Source organism: Neodiprion fabricii, chromosome 1, assembly GCF_021155785.1.
Source record: "Neodiprion fabricii isolate iyNeoFabr1 chromosome 1, iyNeoFabr1.1, whole genome shotgun sequence".
NCBI lineage: Eukaryota > Metazoa > Arthropoda > Insecta > Hymenoptera > Diprionidae > Neodiprion > Neodiprion fabricii.
Window position 1 is genome coordinate 37,702,840 of NC_060239.1, and position 22,371 is coordinate 37,725,210.

Consider the following 22,371-nt stretch of genomic DNA (forward strand, 5'->3'; position numbering starts at 1 on the left):
TCACTTCGTTATAGAATCCGGATTCGTGAAAATAAGATTATATACATATATGACACAAGTCTGCCTTGACAGTTTGACTATTCCATCTGGTTGATCGACACAAATTTATTTCTCATTACTATATTTATGTGGAAATGAAAATTTGGACGGAACAACATCCTTTCGTCCGATTATACAAAATCCATTGATCACGTAAACATTGTAGAACGCTAATAAACTGTGAATTCACACCGGCTATTGACTAATATCACCCAACCTGACCTAACCTAGCTTTTATTTGTCAGCTGAGTTGAAAGCTGTCAAACGGCAATTCCCGATCCATAAATTAAGGCTCTGATCAATTGAATTTCGTTGCACGTCGTTGTACAATGATCACCGCTAAGGTAGGTAGAAACTCGGAAGTTAAAACTTCTCGCAATAAATTAGCAGCGCGGAATAATTATGAATTGACTAATTTTGACTCGTCGAATTTATGTCTATCTTGTAGATGTTCCATTCGCGTTTTCACGAGTATGAATGAAATACACTGAGTGAAAAAGAAAAGAAACACAACAAGAGTAACTTCTCTGTAATCCGTATAAGGTTATCCAAAATGTGCATGTGTACCTAGCAAAACCAAAGAAATATGATATTTGACGATTGATGTAAGCCTTGAACATTCATGTAATTAACCTTCCACTTTCTATGTCTTCAGGTCACATTTGGTTGTTGCTTGATGGTAGCGTTGGTATAAATGCGGTCTGCAGTCAGTGTAATTCTGTCGAGTTCGGTGCCTGACAACAAGATGTCTCAGCCCGACTATGAGCAGACAGCTCACGACCACGCAGCACTGTTGTTGCTATTGAAGCCAATTGGCACACAAACGAAGCAGAAGACAGTAACAAAAATAGGAGAGAGAATTATAAAGAGTGGAAGTAGATTCACAGTGCTTGATTCTACCGGTATAACGCGTGAAATTCTTGCCAGATTTGTAAGGGAACATCCAGTTGAAAATAACGATTGGAGTGAATTTCAAACGCACAGAAGACTCCTAGGCCTGATTACGATAGGAAAATATGACAGCCAAACAGAGCTCGATGAGCTCTGTAGACTGCATGAAACTTTGAAAGTGAAATATAGCGCGACCCTCTACGATTCCAGAGCAATTCTTTTTGGACCAGTTGAATCTGAGAATTTAAATGAACCACCGAAACCATTTACGACTCCTTCAAATTTTAAGACAAGGGCGCTGTTCTACGCAGATGAAACTTGCCCAGACCTTGAAGCTCAAATTGCTGAATGTCTAAACTCTCTGTTTTGGATCCTAGAATCTAAAAGACTTGAACGATCCAGGGAAAAAGTTGACCGTGTTCCTTTGCTACTTGCACCGTTTGAAAAGAAGGATTTCATTGGTTTGGACCTTGACTCGGGTACCATGAGAAAGAGGTGCGTCGGACGAATGACCAAACACTTGGGAGATCTTTGCCTCCAGGCCGGCTTACCTGCCGATGCTTTAAACCATTACAATTCTGCTGCTAATACTCTGCAAGCTGTTAAGGATTGGCTCTGGCTCGGCGCTGCATTTGAGGGGTTGTGTGCTGCTTCTGTTCTAGTCTTATATCCAAATATGTGCCGGAGTCTTCCCTTACAGAGAAATTCGTCCTTGCAGGAAGGTAGTCCAGGGAAACAAAGGTAAATATAAGTTTTAAAAGTTGTTGAATTGAAAAGTAAGTCTGCAAGGTAATCAAGAATTCCCATTTTCATCTGCAGAAGGGAGTCTCAGGCCTTGAATACTTTGCCACCTTCTCCTAATATAGAGGCGATCAAGGCTGAGATGCCGCAAATTTTACCGCCTGAAGAAATTGCAAAAAAATATCGAGAAGCCATAGTTCACTACAGCAAACACAAAAACGCAGGGGTAATTGAGACGGAAGCAAGTTTCAAGGCGACAAGAATTTCTATAGAACAAAACTGCACTTTGCAGGCAGCTTCTTTTCTCAATAATGTTGTATTCATCAATTTGAACATTAGCGAGCATGAAAAAGTAAGCAAATTCAGTTTTCCACTCATTGCATGTTTTTGAGATAGTGCTGAATACGTTGGAAATATTCTGTTCCAGATTGAACGTTTCACTACATTGTCAGAACTGTTCACTGCCTTTGGCTTCACGCGCAAAGCCTCTTTCTGTTTACGTCTAGCTGCTACGAGGCATGTTTCTCAAAATAATCCAAATCCTGATTGGCAGCAGTGTTATAATCTAATGTTGCAAGCGGCACCTGGGCTGAAGCTTAGTCTTGATCCAGTGGAAATGCCTTCTGGTGAGGTTGCGAACAACTTTTCACCAAATTGAACCGCCAACAACTGGAAGTATAAACGACTCACTATTAACTAATTCTCCGGTTTTTCAAGATGGCTTGCGGGGTTGGCCTACTTTACAAATTCAGCTCATACAAGAGCTGGTCGTTGCCGCTAAGCGAATGGGTAATCCAGCTCTCGCCACTCGGCACATGACATTCTTGCTCCAGACTATGTATGATCATATGAGCCCTACAGAACGCAAGGAATCAGCTTTACAACTTCAAGCTGTGTCGCAGCAATGTGAAGGTGCACCAGTGCCCCTTGTATGTTGTTCTTTTTCATGTACTGCCAAGTATGGTTAAGTTATAAAACAATTAGTGTTCATTATAAAAGTGATTGCGTTGTTACTTACTACGATATGTCACATGTATTTTTCCTGTGCAGGTGTTAGATTCAGGGATGGTCATACCACCAGCTAACTTAACAAACATTCCAAAAACTAAATCATTCACTTTGAAGAATCTTCAACCACATCTTCAGCCACAAAAAATAGAGAGAATCAAAGAAGATCACGGCCCCTTTTTATTTACTCCTATTAATTTCGGGTCTTTGGAAAGGAAAAATACTTTGAAAAGTAAAATGGGTGAGAATTTTATCATTGTTTTTTGAATTAATATATAACAGCAAATCGAAGTTGCAAAATTTCCAACTTTAACTCACTATTCTATATGATAAAGCTGAAATATTCCATCATAGACTATCTTTGGGTGGAAGGAGATATTTGCGAAGTATCTATGCAGCTCATAAACCCATTACCGTTTGAGCTTCACGTTTCGAATATGCGACTACTTACGAATGGAATAGTGTTCGAATCGATACCAGAAACAATCACCTTGGCTGCTGAGTCTGGCCCAATGGCTGTGACACTGGCAGGAACGCCTAAGGAAGTTGGTGACCTGGAGATACTCGGCTTTAGCACACATACTTTAGGCGTGAAATCCAATTGCAGATTAAGACACATGGAGAGAATGCCTCACCCACAATATTCTGTTGAAGTTGTGCCTGCCCTGCCGAAAATCGATGTCTCTACAAGCTTGCCGCAGACGGCTAGTTTCAGCTCTGGTGAAAACATAGTTACTAGTGCAAGCATCTCGCTCTATGGTGGTGAAAGGTAAGCAAAATTCCAAGGCATAATATAATTTACAAAAATCAGATCGCAACCCGACACGAGATATAATAACGCGAGAATTTTATTTCAGCGCAGAATTTACAGTCACTTTGACAAACGTAGGTGTGATTCCTATCGAGATGATAGAAGTATCTGTGCAATCTGCTCTCGACACGTTAACAGAGGGTAAAATCTTCAAATGGAGTGAAGAAAATTTAAAAACACAGCTGCCGCTTCTCCCTGGGACGAGTGCCAGTTTCACTATTTATTTGTATGCCGTTGCTGACTTTATATCACCTGTATCTCGAAATGGTAAGTCGTTTTTGAAACAACTTGGATACATATATTTTCGTAATTTAATATATTCGTTGTATTCGGATTTTAGATATGAGCAGTGGCGCTTATTTGAGTCAGCCGAGTAGCTTGATGTCGCAATCTGGTCCAAGTTCTTTACCTTCCAGATTGAGCTCACCTTCTCATCACACGAAAAGGCAGTCGGAACTAACTTCTTCTTTTCGATCTGGCCTCAGCTCTCATTCTGGACATTCGTCACTGGCCAGCACACGTTTATCCAAACTAGCCGTACCACTCCATGCTTCCAATATAATCGAAGGTCAGTTGAAAATCAAATATTCAGGGGGAGGCGGACTGACTGCTGGATACTGTCGGATATCTTCAGTCTATGTTACCATTGAAATGCTACCCAGTGTGCAGATTACTAGTTGGGATGTACTTCCTGCTGAAACGTGAGTCTCTTATACATTGGCTTATAATTAACTTCCTTGACTACATTCATTGTTTTAGAAACAACTCTCCGAGTATATGTATATATATTTAAAATTCAGCATGACTAACAAATAAGGAAACTTTGATTCATTCTAGGCCCACACAATTCTATCTTGTGTTAGATGTAACAAACATGACAAACCATGAAATGGAATTACATTATACCCAGAGTAAATGTATCTATATGGAAGGAAGAGAACCTTGTCGTATTCCAGTTCCTGTAAATCGATGCCCATTGAATAAGCTGTCTTCGGTAATTTATGATATTTCCAAATGATTCAATTATTTTTTACAACAAACGAAACATCTATTGACCTTTTTCCCTTTTTTGTAACAGCAAAAGGAAATCAGTGATGCCGAGCTCGAAAAAGTCTGTTCAGAACATATAGCTTCTCTGGTTGACTTGAAGTGGCAATTACTGGGTACAGAAACAACAGGCAAAGCAACGCTTGCAGGCATTACACTGACTCAAGATATGTTAGATCTTGTTAGAATGAGTCCGTTACAATGGGGTATGCAAAAGAAGCAGAGAGTAAACTTTAGAAAAATAGAACCTTGCATTATATATAAAAATAGTTTTAGCTCTACTGAAAATAACCAGAACTTGTATCATTATCTTGCAGAAATAACCATTAATGATTCAGCAGTCAAAGCTCAAGAGGAGTTAACGTGTGGTTTAGGCGAATGCATCAGTGTAGGAATTGGCGTATGCAATGCTCTCGAAAGACCGCTCAGAGATTTAATACTCTCAATTAATTTCTATCAAGACCATCACAATGGCGTAAACAATTATAGATTGGATACCAGATTGTCGACAGCTGGGGCTAATAAAGTAATGTTACCAATGGTATGTATCATTTAAGATCTTTATGTAACTTTTCCTCACTGAAAAATCTCCAGAAATACTAAATACGTTTTTACAGCTCGAGGAACATGGCCGAGCTCATCACGAATGTCGAGTAGTATTTTTCACAGCAGGCCAGTACAAAGTAGACATTCAATGCAGTAGCAGCGAGTCAACTCCTAGTACACCGACATTGTGTTCCGAACTTATGAATGCTGGTCATACGTGGCGGTACATACCGCCTATTGAAATAACTGTCGACGGTTGCTGATCTCGAAAGAAAAATCATTCACTACGAGTGGGAGACATCTTGCGATAATAACTATTTAAAAAAAAAAAAGTATACAACGGACTGAATGAGAATTATAAGTTTGTGTCCATGACAAAAGAGTGTAAAAAGGCAGAGATTGTACTCAAATGCTTTATTGAAGTAAAAAGAATATGGTATAAAATATTGTTATTAATATACAGTCTACGAATATTGTGATACTTTGAAGAATGTAATAAAATAGCTGAACATCATCCACAACTGCCTTAATTAACCATGTTGAAGTTAGTACCGTTATCGTATTAATTATCGTTAGTTATTGGCATGGGTCAAAATTAACAACATAAATTTTAATAGGTATTGTCATGGTGCCTTATTGATTTACTGCAATTAATATAGCAACTACGTTTATTATTATTGATTTTATATGATTTTATGATTTGTAAATTAGGTATAGATATGAGTATGGTAGAGACATGTTCTTGTTCCCATCAGTAAATTGTCTTAAAACGGCAAAGTTCAATTTGCTCAAGAAGTTCTAGATAGATCGAATCTTGGATTTCAAAAGAACAGTATGTGTAATTCAATTTCAGTCCTCCATGTTATCTTAATAGTGTTATCATTTGGTAACTAGTTCTCAGAATCTTTGTGCACACAACCCAAAGTGATAGTAACATAGATGATTCTTCCTAATTTTCAAATATCATCATTTATTATAAATATAGAATTAAAAAATCAACATAACTTAAATCGAATGTGTGTTTGCTATTAAACGAAACACATAACTATGAAATAATACTGAAATAAATCAGAACAATCGATCAGTAGTGAGTCTTATTGCACTTGCTTTAAATGTTTCAATTACTATTGGGATCCAAAATATGGGCATAGAAATAATGCGTAATGAAAAGTAACCAACTGATCATTTTATAAACAAATAGACAAATGCTAAGTCATGAAAAAGTAAGTAATGTACTGTTAAGTAGTAGTGTCTGAAATACTGGATCCCTTTTCAGATCGATTGCAATACACAAGACATCCCGTGCACCTCTGTAACGTTTTTCTTGATTATAAAAATATTCTACTCCCTTAATATTAAGTCTTGGAATTTCTTATCACGGAATAAAATTGGATAAAGGAAATGTAGTTGTACCACAGTCAAACCATTCTTGCCTTAAACTAGATATTACACTTTGCGTGGCTTTTTCCCGAGAGGAATCATTTCCATATCTCTTAAATGTCTTCTAAACTTTTTGTAAAATTCAAGTACAACTGGATTAGCCGATACTTGCTTGGCACTAAAATCCAAAACTCTTAAAGCCTGTAGGTTTTGGGCCCTAGACAGCGCTACATAGGCTTGCCCGGCATCGAAAACTCGTCCAAGGCTCATTTCAACACAGTCTAAAGTAAGCCCTTGACTTTTATGGATTGAAAATGCCCAGGCAAGTTTCAGTGGAATTTGTTTCCTAGTAATAACTAATCCAGCAGCAGTTTTTATCGTCCATTTATCTAATTTTGCTCTGTACTCTTTGCCACATCGAAAACGAACTACCGGGGCATCTTCTGCAAACTTGATTACTACGCCTCTAGCTCCATTTACTAAACCATCAGCAATGTTGATGTTTTTCAAGAGCATAACTTGGGCCCCGACTTTCAAGTCTAATTTACTTGCAACTGGTAGCTGCTGATCCAGAGTTTTGGTCATATATGTATCGGAGTCCTCAGCTAAGAATGTCCTGCATTCTCCATGTAGCTGTTCCAGTTTAGACTCGTTAATCAGATTGGCGTCATTGATATGTGTGCATAGCCTGGTAGCCAGAATTCCATCTTTCTCAATCTGTTGACTAGAAGTTGCTACAAGGATTTTGGCGATTTCATCAGTGACTCTTCCTATCCTGACGTTATTCAAAATATTAATAAAAGTCGGGTCGGTTTGTCTGTGAACTTTTTGGAGTTCAAAAGTATGTTTAACACACTCTCTCCAAGACTTGCTTTGGAAGCAGAACTTCACCTTATCTGTAAGTTTAGCAACCGGAGGAAGCTGCAGGAAATCTCCGCAAAGAACAAGCTGTATACCCCCGAATGGTTTATCGTTCTTTCTTATCCTTCGGGCCACAGCTTCGATTTTGTCAAAATAATCTCCATCGACCATAGATATCTCATCAATAACGAGGTGCTTGGTTCTCCGCCAAATCTGTGCTGCTGTCGGCCTTGATGCTAACTCATAGCACTTTTCCAGAGATGCAGAACCGATACCAATACTAGCGAATTGATGCAGCGTTATTCCCCCAATGTGGCAAGCAGCTACACCTGTACTAGCTGTGGCGACAGTAACGTCAGGTGGCAAGGCAGCGATAATTCTTTTGAGCAGAAAAGATTTCCCAGTACCTGCCGAGCCAGTAAAAAATAAACTTTGCCCAGCAATAGCAGCGTTCAAGACAGCGGTTTGCTCCTCAGTAAGATTGGAGACGGTTGGATTATTATAGAGTTTCTTAGCCAATGGAATTTTCGGCTTGCTGTGATCAATAATTTTTCGTTTCCTGACATTGGAAGGTGATGGGGTAGTGAATGTGGCCCGGGAAACTCCAATTGCTTTTTCCTTGGCTTTGTTTACCTCGGCTGATGTAGCTGGACTTATTTCTTGGACCGCTTGCAGGGGCTTGTTGGACAGGAGCTGGTCACGAAGTGGATTTTGAGATGGATTCTTACCCGGTTGACTAGTCATTTTGACGAATATCATTTTAAGGAATGATATCAGCTGTGCTGGCGGAGCATTGGACATGAACAGGGTGCAATTCTGCTCTAAAAATTTAATTGACGCCTTGCCTTCGGTTATAAACTTTTTGAACACAGTAAAGCCTGTGAGCGGGAATTCTACTCGGCCATTACGCTTGTCCGGTTGGATTTCCATGAGCATTTGTCGTGTACCGTTGCGAATTATACGCAGGGTCGCCGAACTGTGGGACACTTTGTTTGACAAGGATCCTTGATTGTTGAGGTATTGTAAAACCACGGCACATTTCAAGAAATTTGTAGAATCCATTGTTTCACCACCGTTAGAACATGAGAGTGATCCACGGAGGAGTGACCCATGGACGAGTGACCACGACCATGGTGTAAGAAAACAAGGTGTGCTTTAAACGGAGATGCGCAGTAGTAAAGTCACGTGATAGCCCCCACATGACGTCACGACGAAAATTCCGAATTTGTATTCTGACGTAAACAGTACAACATAATCTCTGTTATTGTTTTCAAAAGTGACAGAAAACTTCAATATTTTATTACGAAATGCCATCTTGTTATGTAAAAAATTGCCGTAATAGAACAAGTGGAAAAAAAGCAGCAGAGAATATTAAATATTTTCGTTTCCCAAAAAGTGATGATTTAAAAAAAAAAATGGGCAACAGCCTCTGGGATGACGTCCGACGAAAATACCAATTACAGCTTAGGTAAAACCATTCATTTTCATGAATATTGATCATGATAGGTATTAACTGCAAAATAATATTTTCTGGTAGTAACAATTCATCAAAATTTAATTTCTTACGATGATTTATCTGTATTTCGATGTACACTGAATGAGAATAATCAGTTCTCATACTGACTATATGCTTTATACAGCAAGGGTTTGCTCTGCACACTTTGATGCTGCCTGATTCGAAAAACCATTGCAACACATCCTTCTCAATTATTCACTCAAAAATGGACGAAAGTTAAAGGAGGATTCTGCGCCGACACTTAATCTACCATCACCCTCAAATCAAACATCAATTTCACTGTAACTTTACAGAGTTCAACATAAATTGTAAATATTTTTAAATGCGATTACATGGAAGTGAGGCATTTTCTTATATGATAAATATAAAACTGGCTTTGTAGGGTACATCAGGATACCAATCGGAGTCAACATTTGCATAATCTAGTTCCCGGGGGTTCATCGACATGTGTTATATCTCTTCCAAACCCAGCGACAGATGATGTATTCGAGAAGTTGAGACAATTTGGAGAAAGAAAAACACTGACCCAGGAAAACAAAATTTTAAAAAGAACAGTACTTGAACATCAACGAGATTTAAAACGAATGAAAAAAGAAATAAAATTGGAGACCGAAAAACAGACAAACGATGTCCTTAGTCGCGTTTTTACTCCTGGGCAAGTACAACTGTTATTGAATCCTCACAAGAAAAGGACTACGTGGTCTTGTGAGGATTTAACATCAGCGATAGCCCTTCGAAGTGTTAGTACGAAGACTTACCTTTTTTTTTGACCAAAAAATCTTTCGTCTCGGAATTGATTTGTATGACCCTTTTCCCACCAATCGGACCCCCAGGAACTCATAAAATGCAGCGAAAAGTACGTGGAATCATCAGCAGAGAAGTTACGATAAAAAAAGCACCAGAAAAAAAATGTCCAAAACACAGGATCTCCTTTTTGGCTGTAAATTTTGATCAGTCGCTGGCAGCGTATTGGGACTACGCCCAATCGATTCCTTTCGCAAAACTACGTCGGACTAGTGCCACAAAGAATTCATTCCAGCACTTTTCAAAAACGCCAAAATTTTCGCCAAAAATACAAAGGGGTTAACCTTCCTTTTTTTTTGACCAAAAAATCTTTCATTTCGGAATTGATTTGTATGACCCTATCCCGACCAATTGGACCCCCAGGAACTCAGAAAATGCAGCGAAAAGTACGTGGGATCATCTGCAGAGAAGTTACGATGAAAAAAGCACCACAAAAGAAAAGTCCACAACACAGGTTTTCCTTTTTGGCAGTAACTTTTGATCTGTTGCTTGCAGCGTATTGGGACTACGCCTAATCGATTCCTTTCGCAAAACTACGTCGGAACAGTGCCACAAAGAATTTATTCCAGCGCTTTTCAAAATCGCCAAAATTTTCGCCAAAAATACAAAGGGGTTAACCTTCCTTTTTTTTTGACCAAAAAATCTTTCGTTTCGGAATTGGTTTGTATGACCCTTTCCCGACCAATTGGACCCCCAGGAACTCAGAAAATGCAGCGAAAAGAGCGTGGGACCAACGGCAGAGGAATGACAACGATAAGATCTCCAGCTGAAAAATGTCAAAAACGCAGGTTCTGGTTTTTTGGCAGTAACTTCTGATCCGTTGCTCGCAGCGTAATGAGACTGCGTCCAATCGATTCCTTGCGCGAAATTACGTCGAAATAGTGCCACAAAGAATTCATTCCAGCACTTTTCAAAATCGCCAACATTTTCGCCAAAAATACAAAGGGGTTAACCTTCCTTTTTTTTTGACCAAAAAATCTTTCATTTCGGAATTGATTTGTATGACCCTATCCCGACCAATTGGACCCTCAGGAACTCAGAAAACGTAGCGAAAAGAGCGTGGGACCAACGGCAGAGGAATGACAACCATAAGATCTCCAGCTGAAAAATGTCAAAAACACAGAATCTCCTTTTTGGCTGTAACTTTTGATCCGTCGCTGGCAGCGTATTGGGACTATGCCCAATCGATTCCTTTCGCAAAACTACGTCGGAACAGTGCCACAAAGAATCTATTCCAGCACTTTTCAAAATCGCCAAAATTTTCGCCAAAAATACAATACAAAAAATACAAACCTTCCTTTTTTTTTTGACCAAAAAATCTTCCGTCTCGGAATTGATTTGTATGACCCTGTCCCGACCAATTGGACCCCCAGGAACTCAGAAAATGCAGCGAAAAGTACGTGGGATCATCTGCAGAGAAGTTACGATGAAAAAAGCACCACAAAAGAAAAGTCCACAACACAGGTTTTCCTTTTTGGCTGTAACTTTTGATCCGTCGCTGGCAGCGTATTGGGACTACGCCCAATACAGGTTCTGGTTTTTTGGCAGTAATTTCTGATCCGTTGCTCGCAGCGTAATGAGACTGCGTCCAATCGATTCCTTGCGCGAAATTACGTCGGAACAGTGCCACAAAGAATTCATTCCAGCACTTCTCAAAATCGCCAAAATTCTCGCCAAAAATACAAAGGGGTTAACCTTCCTTTCTTTCGACCAAAAAATCTTCCGTCTCGGAATTGATTTGTATGACCCTTTCCCGACCAATTGGACCCCCAGGAACTCAGAAAATGCAGCGAAAAGAGCGTGGGACCAACGGCAGAGGAATGACAACGATAAGATCTCCAGCTGAAAAATGTCAAAAACACAGGTTCTGGTTTTTTGGCAGTAACTTCTGATCCGTTGCTGGCAGCGTATTGGGACTAAGCCCAATCGATTCCTTTCCCAAAGCTACGTCGGAATAGTGCCACAAAGAATTTATTCCAGCACTTTTCAAAATCGCCAAAACTTTCGCCAAAAATACAAAGGGGTTAACCTTCTTTTTTTTTGACCAAAAAATCTTCCGTCTCGGAATTGATTTGTATGACCCTGTCCCGACCAATTGGACCCCCAGGAACTCAGAAAATGCAGCGAAAAGTACGTGGGATCATCAGCAGAGAAGTTACGATCAAAAAAGCACCACAAAAAAAAAGTCCAAAACAAAGGTTTTCCTTTTTGGCCGTAACTTTTGATCTGTTGCTTGCAGCGTATTGGGACTACGCCTAATCGATTCCTTTCACACAATTACGTCGGAACAGTGCCACAAAGAATTTATTCCAGCACTTTTCAAAATTGCCAAAATTTTCGCCAAAAATACAAAGGGGTTAACCTTCCTTTTTTTTGACCAAAAAATCTTTCGTCTCAGAATTGATTTGTATGACCCTTTCTAGACCAATTGGACCCCCAGGAACTCAGAAAATGCAGCGAAAAGTACGTGGAATCATCTGCAGAGAAGTTACGATGAAAAAAGCACCACAAAAGAAAAGTCCACAACACAGGTTTTCCTTTTTGGCAGTAACTTTTGATCTGTTGCTTGCAGCGTATTGGGACTACGCCTAATCGATTCCTTTCGCAAAACTACGTCGGAACAGTGCCACAAAGAATTTATTCCAGCGCTTTTCAAAATCGCCAAAATTTTCGCCAAAAATACAAAGGGGTTAACCTTCCTTTTTTTTTGACCAAAAAATCTTTCGTTTCGGAATTGATTTGTATGACCCTTTCCCGACCAATTGGACCCCCAGGAACTCAGAAAATGCAGCGAAAAGAGCGTGGGACCAACGGCAGAGGAATGACAACGATAAGATCTCCAGCTGAAAAATGTCAAAAACACAGGTTCTGGTTTTTTGGCAGTAATTTCTGATCCGTTGCTCGCAGCGTAATGAGACTGCGTCCAATCGATTCCTTGCGCGAAATTACGTCGGAACAGTGCCACAAAGAATTCATTCCAGCACTTCTCAAAATCGCCAAAATTCTCGCCAAAAATACAAAGGGGTTAACCTTCCTTTCTTTTGACCAAAAAATCTTCCGTCTCGGAATTGATTTGTATGACCCTGTCCCGACCAATTGGACCCCCAGGAACTCAGAAAATGCAGCGAAAAGAGCGTGGGACCAACGGCAGAGGAATGACAACGATAAGATCTCCAGCTGAAAAATGTCAAAAACACAGGTTCTGGTTTTTTGGCAGTAACTTCTGATCCGTTGCTGGCAGCGTATTGGGACTAAGCCCAATCGATTCCTTTCGCAAAGCTACGTCGGAATAGTGCCACAAAGAATTTATTCCAGCACTTTTCAAAATCGCCAAAACTTTCGCCAAAAATACAAAGGGCTTAACCTTCTTTTTTTTTGACCAAAAAATCTTCCGTCTCGGAATTGATTTGTATGACCCTGTCCCGACCAATTGGACCCCCAGGAACTCAGAAAATGCAGCGAAAAGTACGTGGGATCATCAGCAGAGAAGTTACGATCAAAAAAGCACCACAAAAAAAAAGTCCAAAACACAGGTTTTCCTTTTTGGCCGTAACTTTTGATCTGTTGCTTGCAGCGTATTGGGACTACGCCTAATCGATTCCTTTCGCACAATTACGTCGGAACAGTGCCACAAAGAATTTATTCCAGCACTTTTCAAAATTGCCAAAATTTTCGCCAAAAATACAAAGGGGTTAACCTTCCTTTTTTTTGACCAAAAAATCTTTCGTCTCAGAATTGATTTGTATGACCCTTTCTAGACCAATTGGACCCCCAGGAACTCAGAAAATTCAGCGAAAAGTACGTGGGATCATCAGCAGAGAAGTTACGATGAAAAAAGCACCAGAAAAAAAATGTCCAAAACACAGGTTCTCCTGTTTGGCTGTAACTTTTGATCCGTTGCTGGCAGCGTATTGGGACCGCTCCCAATCGATTTATATCTCATAATCACGTCAATACATAGCATCAACGAATTAATTCAACTGTTTTTCAAAATCGGCTTTTAGAGCCAAAAAGTTTGGTTCCTCAGATCCAATTGGTGCACCGTTTCCAGAGTAATTGGACCCTCAGGAAGCCAAAAAGGGCATCCGGAACATCGGAGATTGAACCATTGAGGAGACACACAGAAATTGGGTTTTCTTCCAGCTTTTTCAAACCTAATTTCTAAACTCAATTATCTTTAATTTTTGTCCGTTAAGCCCTTCATTTACAAGTCATTCAAATCATGCGTCGTATCAGATTATATTAAAACTGTACCTGTTGTCATACATTCATCACATAGAGAAAATGTTTCCTATGTATTATTCATAAGTATAAATTGAGCAAATCAAAGTTTACTAATTGCAGTTTCTGCCGAATTTCATCGTCCTGCTGGATGTTGTCAAACCATCTTGAGATGTTGACGTACTGAGCTTTTTCTTGTTGACTTAAATCTTTCTGAAAAAAAAAGATATGTTTTGAGTTAGCTCATTTGTCAATGCTGAGCAGAAATCGCATCATAAAACTTGTCGAATGTAACTATTCTTACCACTATCCCATGCAGAAGGTGATATGACACAACATCTGCTAGTGTCATCTCGGTACCAGTGATGTAGGGGCTACTTTTCAAAGCATCATTCAGATCCTGTCAAATGTAATATGGTCAATCTACCATTTCTCTTTCAATAACGTGGAAAACCTTGAAATCAATTGTGAATATTCTTACTCTCAAAATTCTCTTTGAATTTAACGCATTGTCTGCATAGTTGATACGTAATACTGCATATTCCAACCATTGTCGTGTCAAAGCCTGTTTTTCTGTATCGCTTCCAAGGTGTCTAGCAGGAGAAGTGGAATTCATAATCAGTGCTTGAACTATTGCGCTGAAGCCCTCAACGCATTGATTTGGGAGAATGTCGTCCGACGCTAATATCTATATGGCAAAAAATTATGGATGCATCTTTACTTGGAAGACTGTCAGCAGAAGCATGGGATCAGTATAACCTAAAAATATTTCGGATTCATAACGCACGAAGACCAAGTTCTCTGTACTTACATTATTTTCCGACATATAAAGATTTCCAGGTGGTATTCGCAGATATTGTGAAACACGTTGCACACATTCTACACTACACAATACCATCGTTGTTGCAATTTGCACAGGTTGCAGGTGACGTTTACGAGCTTTTCAAACTGCTAGTCTACGCCTGTACGTATGGCAACTTGACTTACGGATCTATGCGCATGGCTTCATTGGAATATAATCCGCCAGTATGTGGATAACTCATTTCACAGTTCCAAGCTCCTTTACACCGTTGTAGGTGTGCATCAATGCCTTGTAAATGCACGAATAATAACTTTGAATGCTTACACTTTGGCACTACTCTTGCACGTGAAAACATTTACCTGCAGGTGTGCGTAATATAGAGACGGGTAAGATAAATTCGGGACATCTCGTCATCTTGCAATTGTATTTAATTGAGGTATTACAATAATATCTTGGTATAAAATATATTTGTTGATAAAATATCTGGTGTAAATAACGTGGTTTCGGAATATTTTCGAATTAAAATTACTTACAACAAAATGATGAAATTCATTAGTACGGATACGAATATCGATCCGTATGCAGTTTTGTTTACTCGAACTAAATTTCTTTAATGTAATCGACATACAAATAATTGGTCAAGTTTACTGAATATTATGATAATCCACCTCAGATTATTATGTAAGGTCTCAGGATTGTGTCAATTTGAGACTTTAAGTACAGTTTTTAGCAATCCTGTGGGCGATTACATGCTCAACCTAATGTACTTATAATTATACCGAATATATAAACTAGAAATATATGTATATCTATGTATATGTATGTAATACACACAAAATATTTTTATGAATTTATAAAGACCTATGAAATATTTATATTAATTGAACTGGTTACAAAACTGGAGACGCCAATTGATTTGGCAAGGTTGTTTGAAATACATCATGAGCAAAATATATACATATATGTTCTGATAAAACAGAAATTTGTCAGTACTATTATAAATAAACAACCAAAACTTTTACATTGTAACATTATAAAATACGTTCAAAATAAATCTAATTTGAAATTAAATTTCACTAACTTGTAATTCAGTTTGGAATACCGTTAGGAAAAATACGATGAGCTGAACTTTCATTTCTACAATATAAAAGTACTTAGATTCTTGCAGCAATCTGTAAGATCAGAAATTGTGAAGGAAAAAAACAAAATTAAATAAAAAACTATGAGTAATTCTATCACTATAAATTAGTTGTTTTTGATGCTTAACTATAAATTACGATAAAAATAAAAAACGATAAATTTGATGCTTTACTAATATTATGCAAACACAAGTTTATCATTCACTATACCATAAATTAGGGTGAAGTTGGAGTAACATTATTGCACTGATGCATTCATAGAAAAAATCATTACTTCGTAACTTGAGAGTTGAATGAAATTTTATAAACCCTCATACATCATGAACAAACTTATGTACTGGATATTCAACTCCTTGCAAGTTATTCTGAAGATATAAAATAGTGATTTTTATCTCAATTTTTCATTATGATAATGTTACTAACTTCAGCCTCAAAAATTAAGGTCTTTCAATTAAACCTGCAAGTAACCATCTAGGAATTGAAGGAAATATTTAGTATAATCTTTTTTCATATGAAAATAATCCATGCACGTTACCCTCTAACTGCGCTGACTGTGATCGCCTTTCAAATTTGAGCTCTCCGCTGTACATCATGGATCGTAACGCTGATATGGATTTGGCTCCAATATCTTGACAACCATGCTTGATTCCGCATTGGAGGTATGGCAGAAATTTGAGAACTGTGCCCTTGTCAACTATCGATCCACTGACCCCTTGCGCTACCTTCAGCTTGTCCATCTCGTTATGAAAGTATCTATCCATCGCTGAGCCCCTTGCATCTTCCCTGTTCATAGCGTCCAGCGATCCCATCCCTCTGTACTTCTTCAAGCGCACTCCATCACTGAAGAAATACTCTCCTGGAGCTTCTGATGTACCAGCCAGCAGCGATCCCATCATTACTGTACTTGCACCTAAGCTCAGCCCCTTGATTATATGGCCAATAGACTGTATACCACCATCTGCGATCACAGGGACTCCAAACTTCCTGGCATACTCAGAGACGTTGTATACTGCTGTGGCTTGTGCCCTACCAACAGCTGTCACCTCCTGAGTTATGCAGATCGATCCTGACCCCATCCCAACTCTAAGACCGTCAGCCCCTGCTCGTATGAGGTTTCTGGCTTGCATACTTGTAACAACATTACCTGCGATGACTTGCAGCTCTGGATACTTTGATTTGATGTACCTAATCATGTCAATTTGGTACTTGGAGTTTCCTTGTGACGAATCCAGCACAACTACGTCGACTTTGGAAGCTGCCAGCAGTTGTAGCCTCTGCTTATCTCCCTCACGAGTTCCAATCGCTGCGCCAACCAGAAGCTGTTTGTTCTCATCCTTGCTGGCGTTTGGGTAGCTCCGATTCTTCTTCAGATCAGTTCTTGCCATCAGGGCTACAAGTTCACCATTCTCATTAATTATTGGGAGTTTGCCTTTTTTTGACTTTTCAAGGATAGAATTAGCCTCCTGCAAAGTGACTCCAGAAGTTCCAGTGATCAGATTGTTCAGTTTGGTCATTACATTTTCTAGTTTTTGGTTCTGTTGGCTGGGTATGTCTTCGAGAAAGTCAATGTCCCTCGATGTTACAATCCCCACAAGCTTTCCACCAAGCCTGCCGTTTTCTGTTATTGGAACCCCGCAAAACCCATGTTTGGATTTCACTTTCAGGACATCACCGACCGTGTGGTTTGGGGAGAGAACGACCGGGTCCCTGATAAATCCGTGCTTGTATTTCTTCACCTTGTGAACCTCGTTTGCCTGATACTCCGGAGTACAATTATGGTGGATTATACCAATTCCTCCTGAAAGGGCCATTGCTATCGCCATATCGGACTCTGTGACTGTGTCCATTGGGGAAGAGACGAGCGGTGCTTTGAGGGTGATTTTTCTAGTCAACGGTGACGAGAGATCTACCTCGTCAGCAGTGAAGTCGATGTACCCAGGGAGGATGATGAAGTCGTTATACGTCAAGCCGTCCCCACCTGAGAGAAGCTGCGCTGCTGAGAGGCCGTCTTCTCGGATGGGGAACTTCTCGTCCTGACCAGCATCGTCGATCACGTAGTCTGCCATATTACCGTGCTCCTTCTCGGTTCGACGGGACGGCCAAAGATTCTGTGATATCAGTTATGGCTACTTTAATTTGTTGCACACTACCTGCCTCCGCTGCGTGGCTTCTCTTTACGGATCCGTGTGAACCTCAAGTCTCCCGGTGGGATCGGAAACGTGCCGCCACTAGCTTCGTCAAGCTTCGCCGACGAAATGACCGATATCAACGTGCTCGCCGGGCCTACGTAGACCGCATACTTATATAGATAATTCTTGCGAAGGCGCAGAGCGACCTGAGCTCAACCAATGGTTCGTCACAATCAGTCCCCACTCCTTAATACTAAAGCATTTCATTCGTCAACGCTCCTCCGGCTAATTATGCTTTGCTTGCGATACGGACGTCATCTCGTGGCAGAAATCGAAATTGTTCAAAATCATACCGCGAAACAAACTTCTGTCAACGCAAACGTCCTCTCATACGTTGACTCAATCTTGTATACATAATTATCAATTATGATCACGTATATGATTACATATGTGATGTTCGTAAACCAGTCATTCACCGAATTATAATTATGTCAATACACGTCTTTAAACGACGTGATAATTAAGACAAAATAAGAGCTGGTGGTTGTACATGATTTCTCGATATAATTATTTTCTTTGTCCAATTGATAGGGGGGGGGGGGATTGATACTTTAACAAGGGGATCATCCAGGCCCAAACATGATAATAATGGATTTTGATGGGACTCAGTACTACAGTTTCTGCACTAAGGCTTGGTTTCTAGATTGACTTGGGTTTCAGCGAACGTGAAACTTTACCGTCAATTTTCTCGGAAACCAAGCCTGGTTTCCCGTAAACCTGGTACTTGGAGCAAATACCTCTACAACATACCTGAATCCCAGTTAAATCCATTATTCGTATGGTTGAGTCTACTTTAAATCCAGAATTTCGAACAGTTTTTGCATTAGCTTCAGCCGCCACCTTGAATTCATGGAGGTATTTTTTGGTGTCAAATAATTCATCTGGTTTCAACATTTACTAAAAATGGTCAAAAGTAAACTAATAAGAAAATTAATTCTTTACGGAATGTAGAGCAGTGTACAATATTGAAAATCAATGCATATGATAGATTAAAAAAACAGGAAAGAAAACCACAGTCTTACGATTAGATAGACCATAATCGAGTAAACATTTAATCACAAATCCGTGTACATACATCAATACTATGAATTAAGACCATATGGAAAGAAAGCAGTACAATATATCATATAAAATAGGACTCAATATAGACATTATATCAAACAACTATCGATCAACTGGATTATACCCATGCTAGGAGTGATCGGCGTGTTACTTGAAATTTATGTAAGATTATTACATTTCTTACAGGAACGCTGAAAATTAGAAGCAAAAAAATGCTGAGTTTGACAAGATAGTTTCAGGGTATTAAATCTCGTGACAAAGTTGGATCTACTAAGCAAGCACCATAGTTTAACCGGTCAAATATCCTAAAACTGTATTTTCCTGTCTCTTTTTGTTTTCTCTATACTATCTAACATTTTTGAGTCTATGTATCTCAAATCAGAATAGGTGTTGTTTGGATATCTTCTGTCTCCACCTGCCGCTTGATAATCGCTGCATTCGTGCATCCTTGTATGTTAAAAAAAAAGATAGTGTTAAAGAAGATTGCGGAATTTGTTGTATGATAAATGTGAAGCAGATGGGCACGATCACCACAAAGCTATTGTTAAGCTGAATACTGTTATTAAATTGAAGTCTTATAGCTTTGTCAAGTCTCGAACTACGGCATAGCATGTAATTATATATTTATGGTCAACGTACCGGCTTTAAAAATATTTTATTCATCATGTCGAAAAACACTCCACATGCTTCCTTGACAGACGAAATAATGTATTCGAATACTACCTCGATATAACTCAAGTCCTCATATTGATCATGCTCCTCGTAGAAGAAACAATCATAGATCATTGGAAGAAATATAATCATAGCGTACACCATACAGCCAAAGAAGACTGAAATCAATAATCATAATTACGTACTGAGTAATTCTATGTGAGATGAATTCTTTGGATGAGGGATTTTACCATACTTTGCTACCCGATATACCCTTAATAATAGGATTACCTATTGGATGTTCACCGATAGACTTCAGTTTCGATGTTTTGTTGCTAAAATCCTTATCATGCTTATACTTTTGCGTATACATAAGTGTTGAAGAAATAATTGAGTCCTCATTTTCACCAGATAACAACTTCTTCAGTATTGCGCTCTGAGTTCCTGCGGTAGGATCGGAAGATGATCTCATATTGCCATTCAAGTAAATTTGTTTTGTTTGTAGCGTTTCAGACAATGGTTGCAGTGCGGAATCCCTTACAGTAAAAAAATACAGAATACATTGTGAATGAACAAGTGGTTTAAGTTAATTACTGTCACTGTACCATACAATTGTATTTCAGCGGTTAATGATAATGTCCATCAACTTACAATGTCTTGTTGATCATAGTCGACAGAACTGAACATTGTTCCAAAGTTCTGATTTCTGGTAAACTAAGTTCCATCTGATCTTCCACTTGCGATGTATTGTTAGACTCCTCAGCAATCGATTCCGGCGCTCTTCTTTTCTTTGATATCGGTGCTCCCATTGCTACTTGACCAAAGTACTGCTGTTGCGGACTTTTACCACTCACCATTTTATGCAGCTTCAATTTATTATAGTAATCCCAGTAACTTTTGTTCAAAAGCTGTTGAGTTTTGACTGGTATCGCAGTCGGCTTTTCAGTAGGTACATCTGTATCTGCTCTAGGAGATTGAAGCGATGATAAATTCTGCTTCTCCAAATCCAGCGACGAGGTAATTTTAGCATCTTTATGAGGTGGTCTTTGGTATGGCTTGATACAATGTTCTGGTTTTATTCCGTTAAGGTCCGTAGGATGCGGTACTCTTGCATTAATTTCGTTACAATCAATAAAGTTTATATTATCTGCTTGCATGGTATGTTGTGAGCTTGGAAAATTTTCTGTATCATCCGATGTCATATTATTGACGTTTTCTCTATGATTAGACACAGGTATGCGCTGCTGAGTCTGATACATGCAATTACTTTGTGGATCAGGTGTTAATTGTTGTGTGCACTCTGATAGGCATGAGCTTGCTTTTTTTAAATACGGAGTTTGGGTTCGTCTTCGATTCGTTGATATATGTGGCTCCGAACTTTGGATGCGTTTTTTATTAAGCATCAAACGTTGTTCCGACTTCATTTTTCGTTTCTGACGCAAAGATATCACCTTGCCTTGCTCACAGAGCTGCAGAGTCTGATGTTTCCAATCCTGATTCAACACTTGTGGTTTATTTTTTTCAAAATACACGTTTTTCTGTTTCAATGACTCGAACTTTTTGTTTTGATGGTCTTCTATCCCGTCAAGGAAACTTGCGTTCAACCTTTCGGCTGGCTGACAATAATTTTTTTGCATTTTACAAAACTGAGTTACTTTGTCTGACACATGCGAGTCTGTGTCTGTAGTTTGCTGTTGTGGCTGAAAGTACGTTTTATTCTTGACTAAGCATTCTGTTCCATTGTCAGGATTACGATTTTGTTTATTAAAAGCTCCGTATCTTTCAGGTTCAGAATCAGTCGTTACTAGCTGATACTGTGGTGCTTGAATATTACACAGTTTCTGCTGTGCATCTGTAGTGTGTGATTGAAGAGGCTGTTCTGGATGACAATAAATATGAAAATCGTGCTTGGGTATGACGTTATCCTTATTAAAGTTCAAAATATTTTGTTGGGGTCTACTACACTTCTCTTCATTGCGAATATTTTTCATTAACTTTTCTGAATTTGATTTCAATTCAAAATCGCGATCTCTATTCGTTTGAAAACTTAGTGGAAAATTGGATTCAGTTGTTAATTGACGTTGTTTATCTTTGTGGAATTGTAAATGTTGCTGCTGTTTCAAATCATCCAATTTCTTCTTTGAACCTACGGAAATATGTATATTTAGCATGTGCATCGCGAGTAGTGCTGAAAAAAATACTGTGAGGGTAAATATGTAAATGTTTTAATCAGTATTGGTCAGAAGCTCACCTATTACTGATTGACTTGTAGGCTCGGTATTTAACTGAAAATCATGACTTTCCAATGTTTGACTCGAGAATGGATTGCTCGTTATTTTAGAAAAGCTTGTGCCCAGACTCATGAATTGAGGAGTAACGTCATTAGGTAACTCCAATTTTGGAATATTAATGTTCTTGAAAAGAGTCGATATTTGGGAATCAGGAGATGACGAAGACGAATTATGTGGCGGAATATCAACCTTCGATTGTGGCTGGGTTGACATTTGAACTGGTAAATTTTGAAAGCTGAGCACTGGTACTTGCACATTATAACACTGAGTTGTGCTCTGACTTTTTTTTCCAGGTACAAGATCGACTTTGTTTGTGATCGGCATATTCGTTGCTTGAACCTTCTTTTCTACCGTCAAAAAGAGCTGCCCATC

General features: G+C 39.0%; 5 protein-coding genes across 5 annotated transcripts; 1 reads left to right on the forward strand and 4 right to left on the reverse strand.

The window, feature by feature from the left end:
* Positions 1-77: 77 nt before the first annotated feature.
* On the forward strand, positions 78-6,248 carry LOC124188102 (protein brunelleschi). Its single transcript, XM_046580463.1, has 13 exons — positions 78-383; positions 695-1,671; positions 1,750-2,023; positions 2,099-2,297; positions 2,389-2,600; positions 2,722-2,920; positions 3,034-3,448; positions 3,537-3,757; positions 3,831-4,191; positions 4,328-4,484; positions 4,569-4,743; positions 4,855-5,078; positions 5,155-6,248. The coding sequence occupies exons 2-13, from the start codon at positions 734-736 to the stop codon at positions 5,344-5,346; spliced, it is 3,567 nt and encodes a 1,188-aa protein (XP_046436419.1). The 5' UTR covers positions 78-383; positions 695-733; the 3' UTR covers positions 5,347-6,248.
* Positions 6,249-6,305: 57 nt separating this feature from the next.
* On the reverse strand, positions 6,306-8,643 carry LOC124188104 (ATP-dependent DNA helicase PIF1). Its single transcript, XM_046580466.1, has one exon. The coding sequence runs from the start codon at positions 8,384-8,386 to the stop codon at positions 6,530-6,532; it is 1,857 nt and encodes a 618-aa protein (XP_046436422.1). The 5' UTR covers positions 8,387-8,643; the 3' UTR covers positions 6,306-6,529.
* A 5,303-nt stretch (positions 8,644-13,946) lies between these two features.
* Positions 13,947-14,763, reverse strand: LOC124187920 (eukaryotic translation elongation factor 1 epsilon-1). Its single transcript, XM_046580099.1, has 4 exons — positions 14,677-14,763; positions 14,347-14,553; positions 14,170-14,265; positions 13,947-14,078 (listed from the first exon to the last, which is right to left on the reverse strand). Exons 1-4 carry the CDS (start codon positions 14,761-14,763, stop codon positions 13,947-13,949), a joined length of 522 nt encoding a protein of 173 aa, XP_046436055.1.
* LOC124188105 (inosine-5'-monophosphate dehydrogenase-like) lies at positions 14,418-18,093 on the reverse strand. The gene is made up of 2 exons (XM_046580467.1): positions 14,853-18,093; positions 14,418-14,553 (listed from the first exon to the last, which is right to left on the reverse strand). Exon 1 carries the CDS (start codon positions 17,870-17,872, stop codon positions 16,298-16,300), a length of 1,575 nt encoding a protein of 524 aa, XP_046436423.1. The 5' UTR covers positions 17,873-18,093; the 3' UTR covers positions 14,418-14,553; positions 14,853-16,297.
* A 977-nt stretch (positions 18,094-19,070) lies between these two features.
* Positions 19,071-22,335, reverse strand: LOC124188103. Its single transcript, XM_046580465.1, has 5 exons — positions 21,960-22,335; positions 20,360-21,854; positions 20,000-20,244; positions 19,697-19,887; positions 19,071-19,504 (listed from the first exon to the last, which is right to left on the reverse strand). The coding sequence occupies exons 1-5, from the start codon at positions 22,321-22,323 to the stop codon at positions 19,436-19,438; spliced, it is 2,364 nt and encodes a 787-aa protein (XP_046436421.1). The 5' UTR covers positions 22,324-22,335; the 3' UTR covers positions 19,071-19,435.
* Positions 22,336-22,371: the final 36 nt, after the last annotated feature.